The sequence below is a fragment of the Scyliorhinus canicula genome, chromosome 2 (assembly GCF_902713615.1).
Source record: "Scyliorhinus canicula chromosome 2, sScyCan1.1, whole genome shotgun sequence".
Lineage (NCBI taxonomy): Eukaryota > Metazoa > Chordata > Chondrichthyes > Carcharhiniformes > Scyliorhinidae > Scyliorhinus > Scyliorhinus canicula.
The window spans coordinates 134,202,301-134,218,277 of record NC_052147.1 but is presented as its reverse complement, the minus strand read 5'-3'; the positions used below and the strand labels follow the sequence as shown (position 1 = coordinate 134,218,277).

The following is a 15,977-nucleotide window of genomic DNA, read 5'->3' as shown; positions in this document are numbered from 1 at the left end:
CCCCTGGACTCATCACCACCCTTGTTTTTAGCACCTGGGACATGACCCCCGCAAATCCCTCCCAGTACCCCCTCAGCTCAGGGCATGCCCAAAACATGTGAACACGGTTCGCTGGTCCTCCCGCGCACCTAGCGCATTTGTCCTCTATCCCGAAAAATTTGCTCATCCGAGCCACCGTCATATGGGCCCGGTGAACGACCTTAAATTGGATCAGCCCGAGCCTAGCACATGTCGCGGTCGAGTTTACCCTACTTAGGGCCTCTGCCCACAGCCCATCCTCCATTTCGCCGCCTATCTCCTCCTCCCATTTAAGTTTCAGTTCCTCTGTCTGGGACCCTTCCTCCCTCATGAGCACCTTATATATACCCGAGACTCTGCCCTCCCCTTCTTCCCTCCTAGAGACTATTCTGTCGAGGATCCCCATTGGCGGGAGGCGTGGGAAAGATGGGACCTGTCTACGAACAAAGTCCCGCAACTGTAAGTATCTAAAATCATTTCCCCTTACCAACCCAAATTTCTCCTCCAAGCTCCTCAAACTCGATAAGCTCCCTTCCAGGAACATATCACCCACCCTTCCCGCCCCTGCTCGCCGCCATACTCGGAACCCCCCATCCATACTGCCGGGGGCAAACCGATGGTTGTCGCAGATTGGCGCCCAGACAGACGCCCCCATCTCCCCCACATGCCTCCTCTACTGGCCCCATATCCGCAGGGTCGCCACCACTACCGGGCTGGTGGTGTACTTGGCCGGCGGCAGCGGTAGAGGAGCTGTGACCAGGGCTTCCAAACTGGAGCCCCTGCACGAAGCCGCCTCCACCCGCTCCCAAATAGACCCCGTACCCACCATCCACTTCCTTATCATAGCGATGTTGGCCGCCCAGTAATAATTGACCAGACTCGGCAAAGCCAGCCCTCCCTCGCTGCGGTTCCTCTCCAACATCGCCTTCTTCACCCGCGGAGACTTTCCCGCCCAGACAAAGCTCATGATCAGCCCGTTAACTCATTTGAAGAAGGACTGTGGGATAAAGATCGGGAGGCACTGAAAAATAAACAAAAATCGAGGGAGGATTGTCATCTTTACAGTCTGCACCCTCCCTGCCAGCGACAGTGGGAGTGCATCCCATCTCCGAAACTCTCCCTTCATTTGCTCCACCACCCTGGCCAAATTTAACTTATGCAGCCTGCCCCAGTCTCGTGCCACCTGGATTCCCAAATACCGGAAATTTTCCTCAACTAGCCTAAACGGTAGCCCTCTCAATCTGTTCTCCTGGCCCCTTGCCTGGACCACAAACATTTCACTCTTGACCGTATTTAATTTGTATCCTGAGAACTGGCCGAACTCCCTCAGCATTCCCAGTATAGTTCCCATCCCAGCCACTGGGTCCGACACGTACAGGAGCAGGTCGTCTGCATAAAGAGAAACCCTGTGTTCAACCCCGCCCCTCACCATCTCCTTCCAACCCTCTGCGGCTCTCAGCGCAATCGCCAGCGGCTCTATGGCCAGCGCAAACAGCAGCAGGGAGAGCGGGCAGCCCTGCCTGGTCCCTCGGTACAACCTAAAGTACTCCAACACTTCTCTGTTGGTCCTGACGCTGGCCCTCGGGGCCTGATATAATAATTTGATCCAATCCACCAATCCCTCCCCGAACCCAAACCGTCCGAGCACCTCCCATAGATAGTCCCACTCCACCCGGTCAAAGGCCTTCTCGGCGTCCATTGCCACCACTACCTCCACCTCTCTACCCGCCGGGGGCATCATTATCACATTGAGCAATCTCCTCAGATTGGCCGCCAGGTGCCTACCTTTCACGAACCCCGTTTGATCCTCCCCAATCACCTCCGGTACACAGTCCTCCATTCTACCCGCCAGTACCTTTGCCAGGAGCTTGGCGTCTACATTAATCAGGGAGATTGGCCTGTAGGACCCCCACGCCTCCTGGTCTTTACCCTGCTTCAATATCAGAGATATGGTGGCTTGTGACATTGTCGGCGGCAGGGTCCCTCTGTCCCTTGCCTCATTGAAAACCCTCGCCAAGACCGGGCCCACCAGCTCAGAGAACTTCCTATAAAACTCTACTGGGTATCCATCCGGCCCCGGGGACTTCCCCGGCTGCATGGCCTTTAGGCCCCCCAATACCTCCTCTACTCTAATCGGGGCCCCCAGCTCTTCCACTCGCCCCCCCCCCCCCCAACTGTTGGGAATGTTAACCCGTCCAGAAACCTTTTCATCCCCTCCGGTTCTTCCGGCGGCTCTGAAGTATACAGCTTACGATAGAAGTCCCGGAATACCCTATTCAATTCTGCCGGATCCTCCACTTTGCGCCCCCCCTCGTCCCTCACTCTACCTATTTCCCTGGCCGCCTCCCTCCTCCTGAGTTGCTGCGCTAACAGTCTGCTAGCCTTTTCCCCATGCTCGTACACCACTCCCCTCGCCTTCCTAAGCTGTTCCACGGCCCTGCTCGTGGATAGAGCCCCCAGTTCCGCCTGTAGCCTCTGCCTCTCCCTGAGTAAAACCTCCCCCGGGGACTCCGCGTGCTCTTCATCTATCCGACCCATTTCCCTGACCAATCTATCCATCTCTGCCCGGTCTGCCTTGGCTCTGTGGGCCCCAATTGAAATCAGCTCCCCCCGCACTACTGCCTTTAGTGCCTCCCACACGGTCGCCGCTGAGACCTCCCCAGTGTCATTCACCTGCAGGTAATTTTTTATACATTTCCAAAGCCTCTCGCAGATCCCTTCCTCCGACAGCAGTCCCACATCTAGCCTCCATTGCGGGCGTTGATAACTCGCTCCCCCGAACTGCAGGTCTACCCAATGCGGGGCATGGTCTGAAATGGTAATTGCTGAGTATTCCGTGTTCTTTACCTCCCCCATACAGTCCCTGCTTAGTACAAAGAAATCTATCCTGGAATATACTTTATGGACGTGCGAGTAAAACGAATAGCCCCTTCCTGTTGGCTGTCCCTCTCTCCAAGGGTCCACTGCCCCCATTTGCTCCATAAACCCTTTCAGCTCCCTTGCTATTGCTGAGAGTCTACCCGTCCTGGGACACGACCGATCCAAAGTCGGGTCAAGGACCATGTTAAAGTCCCCTCCCATTATTAGCCTGCGAGAATCCAAGTCCGGGATCTTCCCCAGCACTCTTTTAATGAAGTCCACGTCATCCCAATTCGGGGCATATATATTCACCAGCACCACTCTTCTCCCCTCCAGTCTGCCCCGTACCATCAGGTATCTGCCCCCCCTGTCTGCGGATATGCCCTCTGCCTCAAATTGCACGCGCTTGTTGATCATGATTGCCACCCCCCTGGACTTCGAGTCCAAGTCCGAGTGGAAGACCTGGCTAATCCAGCCCTTCCTTAGCCTGGTCTGGTCTGACACTTTCAGATGTGTCTCCTGCAACATAATTACGTCCGCCCTCAGGGCCCGCAAGTGCGCGAACACCCGCGCCCTCTTAACCGGCCCATTCAGTCCCTTGACGTTCCAGGTGATCAGCCTGGTCGGGGGCACATCCCACCCCCCCCCCCCCCCCCCCCCCCCCACCCCGCCGGACAGCCATAGCCTTTCTCGGGCCGGCCCCTGACCCGTGCGTCGCGCCATTCCTGGCCCGCCCTTTGGCTGCCTCCACCCTCGACCTCCTTTCCAGTGCCTATTTCAAGTCCCTCTCCCATCAGCAGAACAACCCCCCCCTCCCCTAACCCCATCCCCCGATACCCCCACCCCTGCCATCTACTGGCTGTAACTTCCCCCCCCATCTGACTTCCTTGACTAGCTAATCTGCTAGCCCAGTGACTCAACACTCCGGCGCCTTCCTGTCCCATTCCCCTTGTTTCCCCGTCCTCCTCCCCACCCACTGGGGCAAGCCGGCTCCAGTGTCTTCCGCGAGCTGCACAAAAAGCACAAATCAGCCCAAACAGGAAAAAAAAACCACAGAAAAAAGAGAAAAAGCACATAAATGTCCATGAACAAAGGAAAGAGTCTCAAATGTTCCGCTTGGCCCCTTTGGCCCAGCAAACTGTTGAGCAGCAGTCCAGGCACATTCGGCGTTCCTTCCCACAGAAATCCTCGGGCCCTAACTCGCGTCCTTGGGGCCTCCTTTCGGGACCAGCCCCAGGTCCCTCACAAAATCCATCGCTTCTTCGGGCTCGGAGAAGTAGTGGTGTTGACCCTGGTGCTTGACCCATAGCCGATCTGGGAACAGATCACGTGCTTCTTGAACAGCACCTCCTTGACATTCTTAAAGGCTGCTCGCCGCCGAGCCACCTCCTGGCTTAGGTCCTGATAAATGCGGAGAACACTGTTGTTCCACGTGCTGCTCCTGGCGCTCTTTGCCCACTGCAGCACCCGCTCCTTGTCCACGAACCTGTGGAACCTAATCACCATCGGGCGGGGGGGTCCGCCCGGCCATCCCTGCCTTGCCTGCACTCTGTGTGCCCCCTCCAGCTCCAGCGGTCGCGGAAAGGCTTCGGCCCCCATCAGCTGCTTCAGCAGGTCTGCTACAAACGCTGCAGCATCAGCTCCCTCCGCCCCCTCCGGGAGGCCGACCATCCTCAGATTGTTCCTGCGGACTCTATTCTCCAGCTCCTCCACTCTGTCCAGCAGTCTTCTCTGCCGCTCTTTCAGGCCGTCCACTTCTAGCGCCGCAACCGTTTGCGCATCCGCCTGCTCCTCCACCGCCTCTCCCAGCTCCTTAACTTTAACATCCTGGGCGTCCAGCCTCTGGTTCAGCTGATCCACCGCTTTCTGGATTGGGTCCAAGCTGTCCCGCTTCAGCGCTTCAAAACTGGACTTCATTACCTGGAGCATGTTATCCAGCGCCAGCTGGATTGCTGAGTCCGGGGTCCGTGTGTCCGCCATCTTAGGTCCCAGGTAATTTTCTTCAGGTCCTTGTCTCTGTCCCTTTTTCTCCTTCTTCTTCTGCCTTCTGGAATCCCGCTGTTCCATGTGCCGCAGCCCGCTCCTCAGCACCTTCGCTGCCGCCTTCCTTCGCCCAGCTCCTTAAATTTTACCTCCTGGGCATCTGAAGTGGGTCCAAGCTGTCCCTCCTCAGCAACTCCAAACTTTTTTTCTTTGTCCTGGAGGAAGGAAGGTCCGTGGGTCCGCCATCTTACCCTTCAGGTCAGCTTCCTCCTTGCCTCCATCTCTCTCTCTCTCTTTCTTCCTCACCTGCTGGCCTCCCACACTTCCATCTGCTGCAGCCCGCTCTCCTCTTCTTTCCCGGCAGCCTTTTTGCCGCCCCCGTGGTCCCGCTATCGCGGGGAAACAGCTGTTAAGCCCCGCCGGAGTGAGAGCCCGCCGAATGTGCGGCTCACTCGTACATCGCCGCCACCGGAAGTCCTATATACATATCATTACATACATATTTTGAGTTCAGTATTTATTTTCCCGACCCAAGTTCCCCCCCACACCACCCCCACCCCTCCCCACCCCAGCCCCTCAATTCTGCCTCTTAGGTGACTGCCTAGTTTGTTTAGTGATTGCACAAGACCTGTATATGATAGGCAATAAAATAGTGTTTAATCTCTGCCCCTGCTCTTGTTTGAGCCAAGGAGCAGTATTGGCAATGGAAGCCGTGGGGCAATTTGCAGTCCATTTTTCTACCAAGAGTAACAGTGTGGTACAGCAATGAAGAGAACCAGGTGTCAAAATATTGGGCTGGATTCTCCATTCTGGAGGCTAAGTACTGATGCCAGCGTATAATATGCTATTTTCATGACAAGAAATTTGGCGTCAGCCCCTCATCGATTCAGGTACCGGTGAGGGGCTAGCACCAGCGCTGACTGAAACCCGTGCCGTCTGCGCTGAAAACGGGCAGAAAATGGCCCGGCACACGGCTGACGACCTGCACTGGTCGCGCCATAGAACATGGCCCCCTGGCCACCCCCCACCAGTCCCCCCAGCTCTAGCAGACCCCCCCCCCCGGGCAGTGGAAGGGTCACCAGCCGAGTGTGGCAGCGCTGGACACAGTCCGTAACCGGCATGCCGGCTCAGACCATAAGTGTCCCGCGTCATCGGGAACTCAGCCCATCGTGGGTGGAGCATTGTATGTGGGCTGTGCAATGACGTACCAATGGCGCTGAAACGGTGGGTGACACAATAACACCATTTTGGAGGAGGCTGAGCATGGCGGACTGGCGTCAAACCGGCGCAGTCCCCGATTTTGGTGTCGGAGCCCATTTTCCGCCCGATCACCAAACATGCTCGCCGCTTGTATCAATACTGGTTTCTCTGTAATATGAATAGCCATTGTCAATACCAGGACAAATACATCTAGAGAAAAGATCCCACAGAGAAAGCTTTAAATGTTAGTCATTCTTATATTAAATGTGTCATAAAACCAGGCTTTATACGTTCATTTAGGAACGTGCTGCTATTTTACTCACAGGTTTTGGCAGTGCAGACTCTTCGCTTGCTATCAGAGGTAGTTCCCTGAAAGAAAAGGACAAAAAGGATGATTTTTCGATTAAAATCCTGCTACTCGAATACACCATAGAAAACTGGCTGCACGCCAGTAACATATTTCAATTTCAGCTTTTTTATTCTCGTTAATGAAAAACGATTATCTTTTTTGTCATTTAAATTCTCTCCGTTAGCATTATCAGTGTAAAGCCAAGTTATATTAATTTTTATCCTGGTAGCCGTAAAATAATTTTAAAATATCTATTAAGCAAGTGAAATGAATGGAGCTATGAAGAACATGAATACAATCCTGCCCTTGGAAGGTTGCACATGGGAAATGCTGATCGGGATGAGCAAAGATCTACACATAGATCTGATAACCATTAACTGAGTATCACAGCACAACAGAAACCTTGCCTATCAAAGCAATCCTTGAAACACATTATTACAATTCTATGTAAAGTTAGGACAAACATAGAGATGTTTAAGTTGACAAAGAGGTTTAAAGCTCAAACTGTTGTTTGATTTTCAAGTCCCTATACCTTCCATGGACTACATGAGTCTTGGGCATGCAGAAATTATTCATGCACTTATGATATATGAGGCTAAGCTTTATGTGAACCTGATAGAAATTGGGAGTGATTTTGTGTGATGCGCATGGATGTAATAAGCCCAAACTAATGATTAAGTAGATTTTATGTCCTTATGGCTCAGAACATGAAGCTCTTTGCTCCCAGCTGTAAAACCAAGGCCTGGTGTGCCAGAGATAACTTGCTTATCTTATTGGGTTAATCTTTGTCAGTTGTTTAAGTCCTTGCTGAACACAGTGACAATTACAACTGGGCATTTCATTTCACACATACTTCCACTAAGGTAAAAAACACAACTTGTGTAGTTAAGCAACCATGGTCAATCAACACAGGATCAATTTTTTTAAAAAATGATAATGACATTGGGACCAGTATAATTCCATATATGGAACTTATACAGGTCAGGCAAGTTGTTACTCAACAGAACTGAGGCCAATGTACTCGTGAGGTGGTTTGCTAATACTGCTAGGAAGGTTATAAACTAACGTGGCAGAGGAATTGGAACCAGGAGAAACAAGGTGCACTGGGACCATGATATTTCTCCCGGCTGTTTTACCACCCTGGCTCCGTTCTCGCAATCGGTGATTGGTGAAATTTTGTGACATCTCTATCCCTGACAAGTATCTGAGGCCGTGTCAGACTGCATACAAACTTCTGATTACATAGCTGCATCATTACTAAAACTAACTATTTCCCCCTCTGCAACATCACCCATCTGCTCTTGCTTCAGTTGATCTGTTGCTGAAACCCTCATCCATGCCTTTGTTACCTCCAGACATGACTATTTCAATACATTCCTGACTACCCTCTATCAACCTGAGATCATCCTAAACTCTGCTGCCCATATCCATACTCAAACCAAGTCCCATTCACCCATCGCTCCAATGCATGCTGATGTTCTCGCTCAAGTAACACGTTGATTTCAAAATTCTCACCCTTATTTTCAAATCCTTCCTTGGCCTTGCCACAACTTTCTGTTATCATCTAATTCTAACCTCTTGAGCATTTCCTATTTTAATTGCTCCACATAGTTTTCAGCTGCCTTGTCCCTAAACTCAGGGTTTCCCTACCTAAACCTTTCCGCCTCTGCATCACCCTTTCTTCCTTTAAGACACTTCTAAAACTTATATCCTTGCCGAGCCACTGGTCATCTGTCTAAGTATCGTGTCATGTGATTGGGTGTCAAATGTTTCCTTCGTCACGCTCTGGTGAAACACCTCGAGGCCTTTTAGCATGTTAAAGGTGTAATATAAATGCAAGTTATTGTTGTAAAAGGAAAATATATTGAGATTCGCAATCCAATGCACTCAGAAAGCCACAAAAAACAACAAAAGAGCACAAAGAAACCAATAAAGGTGCCTAAATTATCTCTGAGAAAAAAATGGCAAAGGTATCAAAGTTAACAGGGTTTGCATAAATATATTATGATTAAGGAAGTAGTGAAGGGGAATATCAGCCCATTAAAGACAGACACAAGTGAGACTACAGTGGATAATAAAGAAATGGCTGACTGTTTTTCACAATTGAGATAGAGGACTAAATATCAAGGGTGTGAGGGAACCTAAAAATAAGTCACAAGGAAGATATTAGTGGATTTAATGTAAGCTTAAAAAAATGCGAATGGAGAAAATAAGAGAAACTAAAATCGACAAATCTCCAGAACTTGATGTTTCCAACCTGCAATAATAATAGAAGCTGATGGAGGAACCACAGGTGCATTTATCAAAAGTTTTCAAAGCTCTCTAGATTCAAGAAATCTGCCATTAGATATACAAATTGCAAATGTCACTCAATAGATAGAATTTTGTCGAGGTGGCTGCGGTCTCAGCCGTTGGCTAGACAACCAACAAGACCCACACGTTCCCTCTTTTCGGAAAGATAAACTAACTGCATCTTGTGCGACACAGGCACTTGACAGAATCACAGAATTGTTACAGCACAGAAGGAGGCCATTCGGTCAGTCTTGTCTGTGCCGGCCCACAGGGCCTTGCACACTCTTCCTTTTCAAATGATCCAATTCCCTCTTGAATTCCTCAATTGAGCCTTCTTCTGAGGTAATGCAATCCAGATCCTAACATGCACTGCATCAAAAATAATTTCCTCATGTCGCCATTGCTTTTATTGTTAATTATTTTAAGTCTGTGCCCTCTGGTTCACGATCCATCCACCAACAGAAAAATTATTTCCCAATTTATGCTGTCCAGGCCCCTCTTGATTTTAAGTAGTTATATCAAATTTCCTGACAGAAGTTCCTCATCTTTGGGACCATTCACATGAATCTTTTCTCAATTTTCTCTCATGCCTTTATATCTTACCTAAAGTGCAGTTCTGAAAACTGGACACAATACTCCAGTTGAGGCCAAAGCAGTGTTTTAAATGAGTTTAATAAACGTCTTTGCTTTTAAACTCAATGCCCCATGAATAAAGCCTAGGATTCTGTATGCCTTATTTATCCCACTCTCAACATGTCCTATGACCTTCAATGACTTATACACATATGAAAATGAAAATCGCTTATTGTCACGAGTAGGTTTCAATGAAGTTACTGTGAAAAGCCCCTAGTCACCACATTACGGCGCCTGTCCGGGGAGGCTAGTACGGGAATCGAACCGTGCTGCTGGCCTGCTTGATCTGCTTTAAAAGCCAGCGATTTAGCCCAGTGAACTAAATCAGCCCCTCATATGCTCCCAGGTCCGTCTACTCCTGCACCTCCTTTGGAATCGTACCCTTTATTTTATATCTCTGCATTCTTCCAACCTAAATCAATCACTTCACACTACTGTGCATTTAATTTAATCTGCCGCTTGTCCACTCATTCCACCAACCATCTTATTTGATGATTTGAAGTCCTAGACTATTCTCCTCACAGTTCATAATTCTTCCAAGTTTTGTTTCATTTGCAAATATTGAATGGCCCATAACTTCTTCTCGGGTTAACGACTTAAGTCGTTGGACTGTTAACAGTCGTGACAACCAAGAAGTGCAGACATACAGGCATGCATGCTGGAATTGTGTGCCGTTCAAACTCCTGGCAGGCTATTTTTCCTGCTTGAAGCCACGTGCTGCGCTGGAGCTGCTGAATTAAAAATGGAATACAGCGCTAACTTGGGCCAGTTGCCTCGCTGTTAGGCACCGTTTTACACCTTTTTATTTGCAATTGTATTTTTCAGTATAAGATAATCTAACAGAAGCAGGAGACATTGGGAGACATTTTTTTGGTAGGTTAATGTTTTACATTATTAGTGTTTAGCATTTATAATATGTTTAAAATGCAAATAAAGTGAAAGGAAGATATATTTTTCAAATTTTGGTTTGTCATGAGGATATTAATTCTATTAAAGGAGCTATAATGGATAGGATGCGGTGATCACTTGCTAAAGAGTATGGCTGTCCACTTAAGATACTCCGTGCTACTGGTCACGGGTTCTGTGGGTCCTTGTGTGGCTGATGAGCCCGATCCTAGAGCTGCATCTTCAATCACTCACTTGGCAGGAGTTTCCAAAAGGTGAGATCGATCATTAGATTCTAGATCGTGGGTAATCATTTCTCAGGCTCTTTTTCTGGTCCTCCTTTGCCATCAGGTGTTCTGAAAGAATTGTGACCCTTCAGTCAAGAGGTTCCTCCAAGTAGGTCTCTTCTGAGCAAAGGTCTTTCAGGCATTGATGCCGATGTTCCATTTCTTCAGGTCAGCCTTCAAGGTGTCTTTGAAAAGTTTCCATTGACCTCCCCGTATCTGGGATCATTCCTTGAGCTGGATGAAGAAGGTTTGCTTTGGCAGTCGGGTCCCTGACATTCTAAGCATTTGTGCGGCCCAGCGGAGTTGGTTTTAGATGATCATGGCCTCGATACTGGTGCTATTGATTCCTTCAAGGACACTAATGTTAGCATGCCTGTTCTCCCAGCTGATTCAGAGCTAAAGTACATTTGGATTTTGCAATTTATTTTAAGCAGTGTCGTTTAAGAGTCTTTATCCTTACAAGTGTCAGTGATTACTTCAAATGCCTGACAGGTATTGCAGCAAATCAATTACCCACTGCTGAGAGTATACTGCCAAAGGACAACCCAAAATGATGTCAGAGACGATGTGTGCCAGGATACTGTGCTTCAGCAGCTGCTGCTTTCAGACATTGAGATTTTAACATTAACAATTGATATGTTAAAACTCTCCCCTTCCCCGCTCCTTTACAAATAGACAGAACAGTTGTGTTTATGTGGGAAAATATATTTTATTGACCATTGTGTTTAAGTGAGAAAAATATTTTACTGAAAGAAATTTGTAAAAGTTGAGGCAGTTTAATGTCATTGTTCAGCTAATAAAGATAAATGTTCGTTAAATGTTAACTGATTTCAAAGTTTTGCATTTATAAAATTATTTTTATTAATAAATGTTACTTTAAACTTCACAAGCTTCTCTAATGTCTTACTGAAACATCAAAACACAACTTTTTAATTGTGAGATAATTATAAATGAATAAGATAATTGAAGTAAAAGGGCAGAAACATAATAACACGGGTAATACGATGCACACTAGTTAGCACTGCTGCCTCACAACACTGGGGACCTGGGTTCAATTCAGACCTTGGATGACTGGTGTTTGCACATTCTCCCTGTGTCTGCATGGTTTTCCGAGAACCACGGAATAGAACCATAGAATTCCTACAGTGCAGAAGGAGGCCATTTGGCCCATCGAGTCTGAACAAACCCTCTGAAAGAGTACCCTACCTGGGACCCCACTCCTCCGCCTAGCCTCAGAACCTAACCTGAACATCCCTGGACACCAAGGGGCAAATTAGCCTACCAATCCACCAAACCTGCACATCTTTGGGCTGTGGGAGGAAACCAGAGCGCCCGGAGGAAACCCAGTCAGACACAGGAGAACGTACAAAGTGCACACAGACAGTCACCCAAGGCCAGAATTGAACCCGGGTCCTTGGCGCTGTGATGCAGCAATGCTAACCACTGTGCCACCATGCTGCCGCTGTTTCGTCTGGATTCTGTTGTTTCCTCCCACAGTCCAAAGATGTGCAGGTTAGGTGGATTGGTCTTGCTAAATTGTCCCTTCGTGTCCAAAGGTTAGGTGCGGCTACAGGGATAGGGCAGGGGCAAGGGCCTGTGGAGGGTGCTCTTTCAGAATGTTGGTGCAGGCTCGATGGGCCGAATAGCTTTCTACTACCCTGCAGTGGTTCTATGATTCTATAACACAAATAAATAAAAAAATCAGATGTTACAAGGACAGTGACAGCAAAAAAACCCTGGGGCGCTTTTAAAATTTAATGACCATAATCTACATGAAAACAGACGAAACACTTTTAAGCATGCCACATGTAAAGTTAGATAATAATACTGTACAGATTTAAATAGTTTCACACATTAAACCAAACCTATATTCACTTTTAAGTAATTGCCTTTAATGATAAAAAATTATTTAAAAAGAATCAATAAGAACAGCAATGCCCGCATAAAAGAATGAGCAAAAAAACTTCAAAAAATCTGCATTCCTTTAAAACACTTGTTAAACATGTTGCCTGTTGTCTTCAATCTAAATGAGCAGTTTAAATACCTGTTTGCAATGGACGTTCCCAAGCTGACCCTGTCATAAAGGGGCAGGTCTGCACTCCACTTGTCCTGTACTGGCACCTGCCCAGAGGGGCACTGGTGGTCCGAAGCTGCTGCACTGAGGGCAAGGTTCACCCCATTATCCGAGCGCAGATAAGTGCACATTTTTCCCTTTTAAAATTGGAGGCCCATGGCTTCCCGGCGCTAGCTGGAAGTTATGGGCCAAATATCAGGAAGTGCTCCCTGCTTCCATGTGTGAATTCCACTTTGTCATAGAATTAACAGTGCAGAAGGAGGCCATTTGGCCCATCGAGCCTGCACCGGCTCTTGGAAAGAGCACCCTACCCTTGGTCAACACCTCCACCCTATCCCCATAACCCAGTAACCCCACCCAACACTAAGCGAAATTTTGGACACTAAGGGCAATTTATCATGGCCAATCCACCTAACCTGCACATCTTTGGACTGTGGGAGGAAACCGGAGCACCCGGAGGAAACCCACGCACACATGGGGAGGATGTGCAGACTCCGCACAGACAGTGTCCCAAGGTTGAATCGAACCTGGGACCCTGGAGCTGTGAAGCCATTGTGCTATCCACAATGCTACCGTGCTGCTGTTTTTGCCCCTAATTGGCCTTTTGGGATTCCATCTCACATGCGCTGCTAGTCTCTTTTCTTACTCTCCCTTTACTTCTCTTATATGTTTTCTCACTAAGCCTCTGAGTTTTCTATAGTCAGTCTCGTTCTCAATCATATTATTTCACCTGGCATCTGTCATCAGCATTTTTCCTTCTTTATCTTCATCTCCATCGCTTTTGCCATCCATGGAGATCCCACTTTGTGGGAATATACCTTGTCTGTGCTTGAACTCTGACTTCACTACCCCAAAGGTAGCTTCTATCTGATATGGAACTATTCTTTCCTCTAGCACTGCCTGTTACTCTAACTTTCTTCATCTTATTCCTCTTTTCTACTTCTACATGCTGGCGTTCTCCTGTAAATTGAGTTTAAATCCTTCTCTGTCAAGCCAATGAACTTCCCACAACCACATTGGGCCCAGTCCTGTTAAGGTACAACCGATCCCTTTTGAAGGAGTGTTTTCTGCCCTAGAACTGGAACAATTCCCCAAGAACTTGAAGCCCTCCCTCCTGCAGCATTTTTCAAGCCACACATTGGACTTTGCTTTCTTCCTGTGTCTACTCTCACTAGCGTGTGGCATTGGTGGTAATCCAGAGATTACTACCTTTGAAGTCCCTGACATACCAGCAACCGACCTTCCCCCGGGGTTTGCAGAGGTTTGCCAGCCAATTAGAGGTAGTGGTTGGCAGCAAGGGCAGTGGGAGATGTCTCTCAGTGGCCCTTCATTTTAGCATTATTGGATCCACTCAACTAGGCCTTTGAATGAAGGACCCCATAAAGCCCCCCTCCCCCTCCGTTCCACGAGCCCATAAGCAGACACATCAGATTGACGTTTTGTGCTGCCTGCAATCTGAGCCTCCCAGCAGCAGCAGGTTGAGACATATCAGAGGATATTAATTGGCAACTTAAGGATCTCAATTGGTGGCAGGATGGGAAGGCCGTCAGTAAGATGAAAAGAAATAGAACAAGTGTCGGCCATTTGGCCCCTCAAACCTGCTCTGCCATTGTCATCGTCGGCTACTTTACCAAGTACTCCATTATTCAACAGTTGCACAACTGTCTTGCATACTCTAAGCGTGATTTTCAGTTTATTTGGTGTGCTGAGAGAGATCATTATGGATAATAGGCCACAACCTATTAGTAAGGGATTTCAGGATATGCATGAGGAGTGGAATATCAATCACACTACTCCTTCTCCTCATTACCTGAGATCTCATGGCTTATTTGTACAAATCATTTGCACAGTGAAATCCCTAAATCTCAAATGTAGGCAGACCAAACAAAATCTACACATTACAATGATGCATCTCAAAGTGACACTTTCAAGTTCAACTATTCCATCATCAGCAGAGCTCATGAATCCGCAGACCAGTCCATTCCAATTTACCGACTCTTACCTATTCTCCTCTCTCAGAAACTAGACAGCAGTGTTTAAAACTGCATAATGAAAATCCGGATGCAGAATTGCTATGTTTGCAATTGGGAGAACAAATTTGCATCCGGGATTCCACAGGAAGTAGGCTCCAACCATCCGAGATAACAGAGATTTGTTTGAAGTCAAGATCCTATGAAGTCATTACAGACAAAGACACAATGGTGAGGTATAATTGAGGACACATCAGTTCCATTCCATGTCCTCAATCACTATAGTCATATAGCAACTAGGACAAGATCCCAAATGCAAACAGCAACAACATTTAAGAATGACGAGACCATAGAGCACCGTGCTCAATTAAATAAACCTCCATACAAGGTTACCATTACAATATCTAGGTGTACCAGCAGATTACCTCTAAACCTTTGAGACTCACAGGTTCATCAGTTCTACACACTTATATAATGGTAACTAAACCTGAACATGTGAATAGTTATACTGTTTGGAAGGGGAGAGGCATTTGAAAAAGAAAGGGGGATGTTGCAATTGTTTTGTTACCTGTAATGCTGGTAATCTGCGCTACTCAACTCAGTTACAATAGAGGCTTTAGAAGAATGTTCAAAGTCGTCCAGAAGTTTTACAGAAGGTTTATTGAGCAACACAACTTAAATAACTGCGTGAGTTCTTACTTTAAGAACTGTACTAGTAGAAAGGTTACAACTTTTCTATACACTACAACTAGGCCTGACCACACTAGCAGCCCTGAACTAAATCTCTGCCTCTGTTCTTCTCATGGTCTAATCCACCCAACAGCCCAGAGGGCTGTTTGCTTCCCCCTTTTATACACACAAGTGCTCCCCCTATTGGCCTTTCCATTAGCCCCTTCTGTACATACCCGAGTAAAGATCACTACAGTAATATGTCCTAAACGACCCTCTCATGGACAGGTGGACTTACGGACTGATCTGATCTCTTCTAATATCTTCTCTACTGAGCAGTACTACACTCCGGTGTGCTTCACCCGATGCCTGTCTATGTATTTACATTGTGTATTTTATGTTTGCCCTGTATTTTCTTTTCATGTACAATAAACCTATCCTATCCAATCCAAAATGTCTTTAAATGTTAGAAGCATGACATCACAAGAAGGGAAGTAGGATCCAGTTTTATTTTCACTTTGCCTGTCAGCAAGACACAGCATCGCTCTGATGTCTTCAAGCATTCTACCATTATATGGGTGTCCACAAAAAACACAATAGCTGGGATTCTCCTTTCCGGGGACTAAGTCCCCACGCCATTGGGAAAACCGGCGCCAATGACTCCGGCGTCAACGGGCCCCCAGGGTGAGTAATTCTCAACTGTCTCGGGGGCTAGATGGACGGCGGAGGGGCTCCAGCCACTGCCGAAGGGACTGCGC

General features: G+C 47.6%; 1 protein-coding gene across 2 annotated transcripts in view; it reads right to left on the bottom strand.

Annotated features, from left to right (window-relative positions):
• LOC119958485 overlaps window positions 1-15,977 on the bottom strand; it is a 705,387-nt gene that overhangs the window by 193,091 nt on the left and 496,319 nt on the right. For both annotated transcript variants that reach the window (XM_038787045.1, XM_038787049.1), the window contains one exon: window positions 6,384-6,429. In XM_038787045.1, coding sequence (XP_038642973.1) covers window positions 6,384-6,429 — 46 coding nt within the window. The remainder of the gene's footprint in view (window positions 1-6,383; window positions 6,430-15,977) is intronic.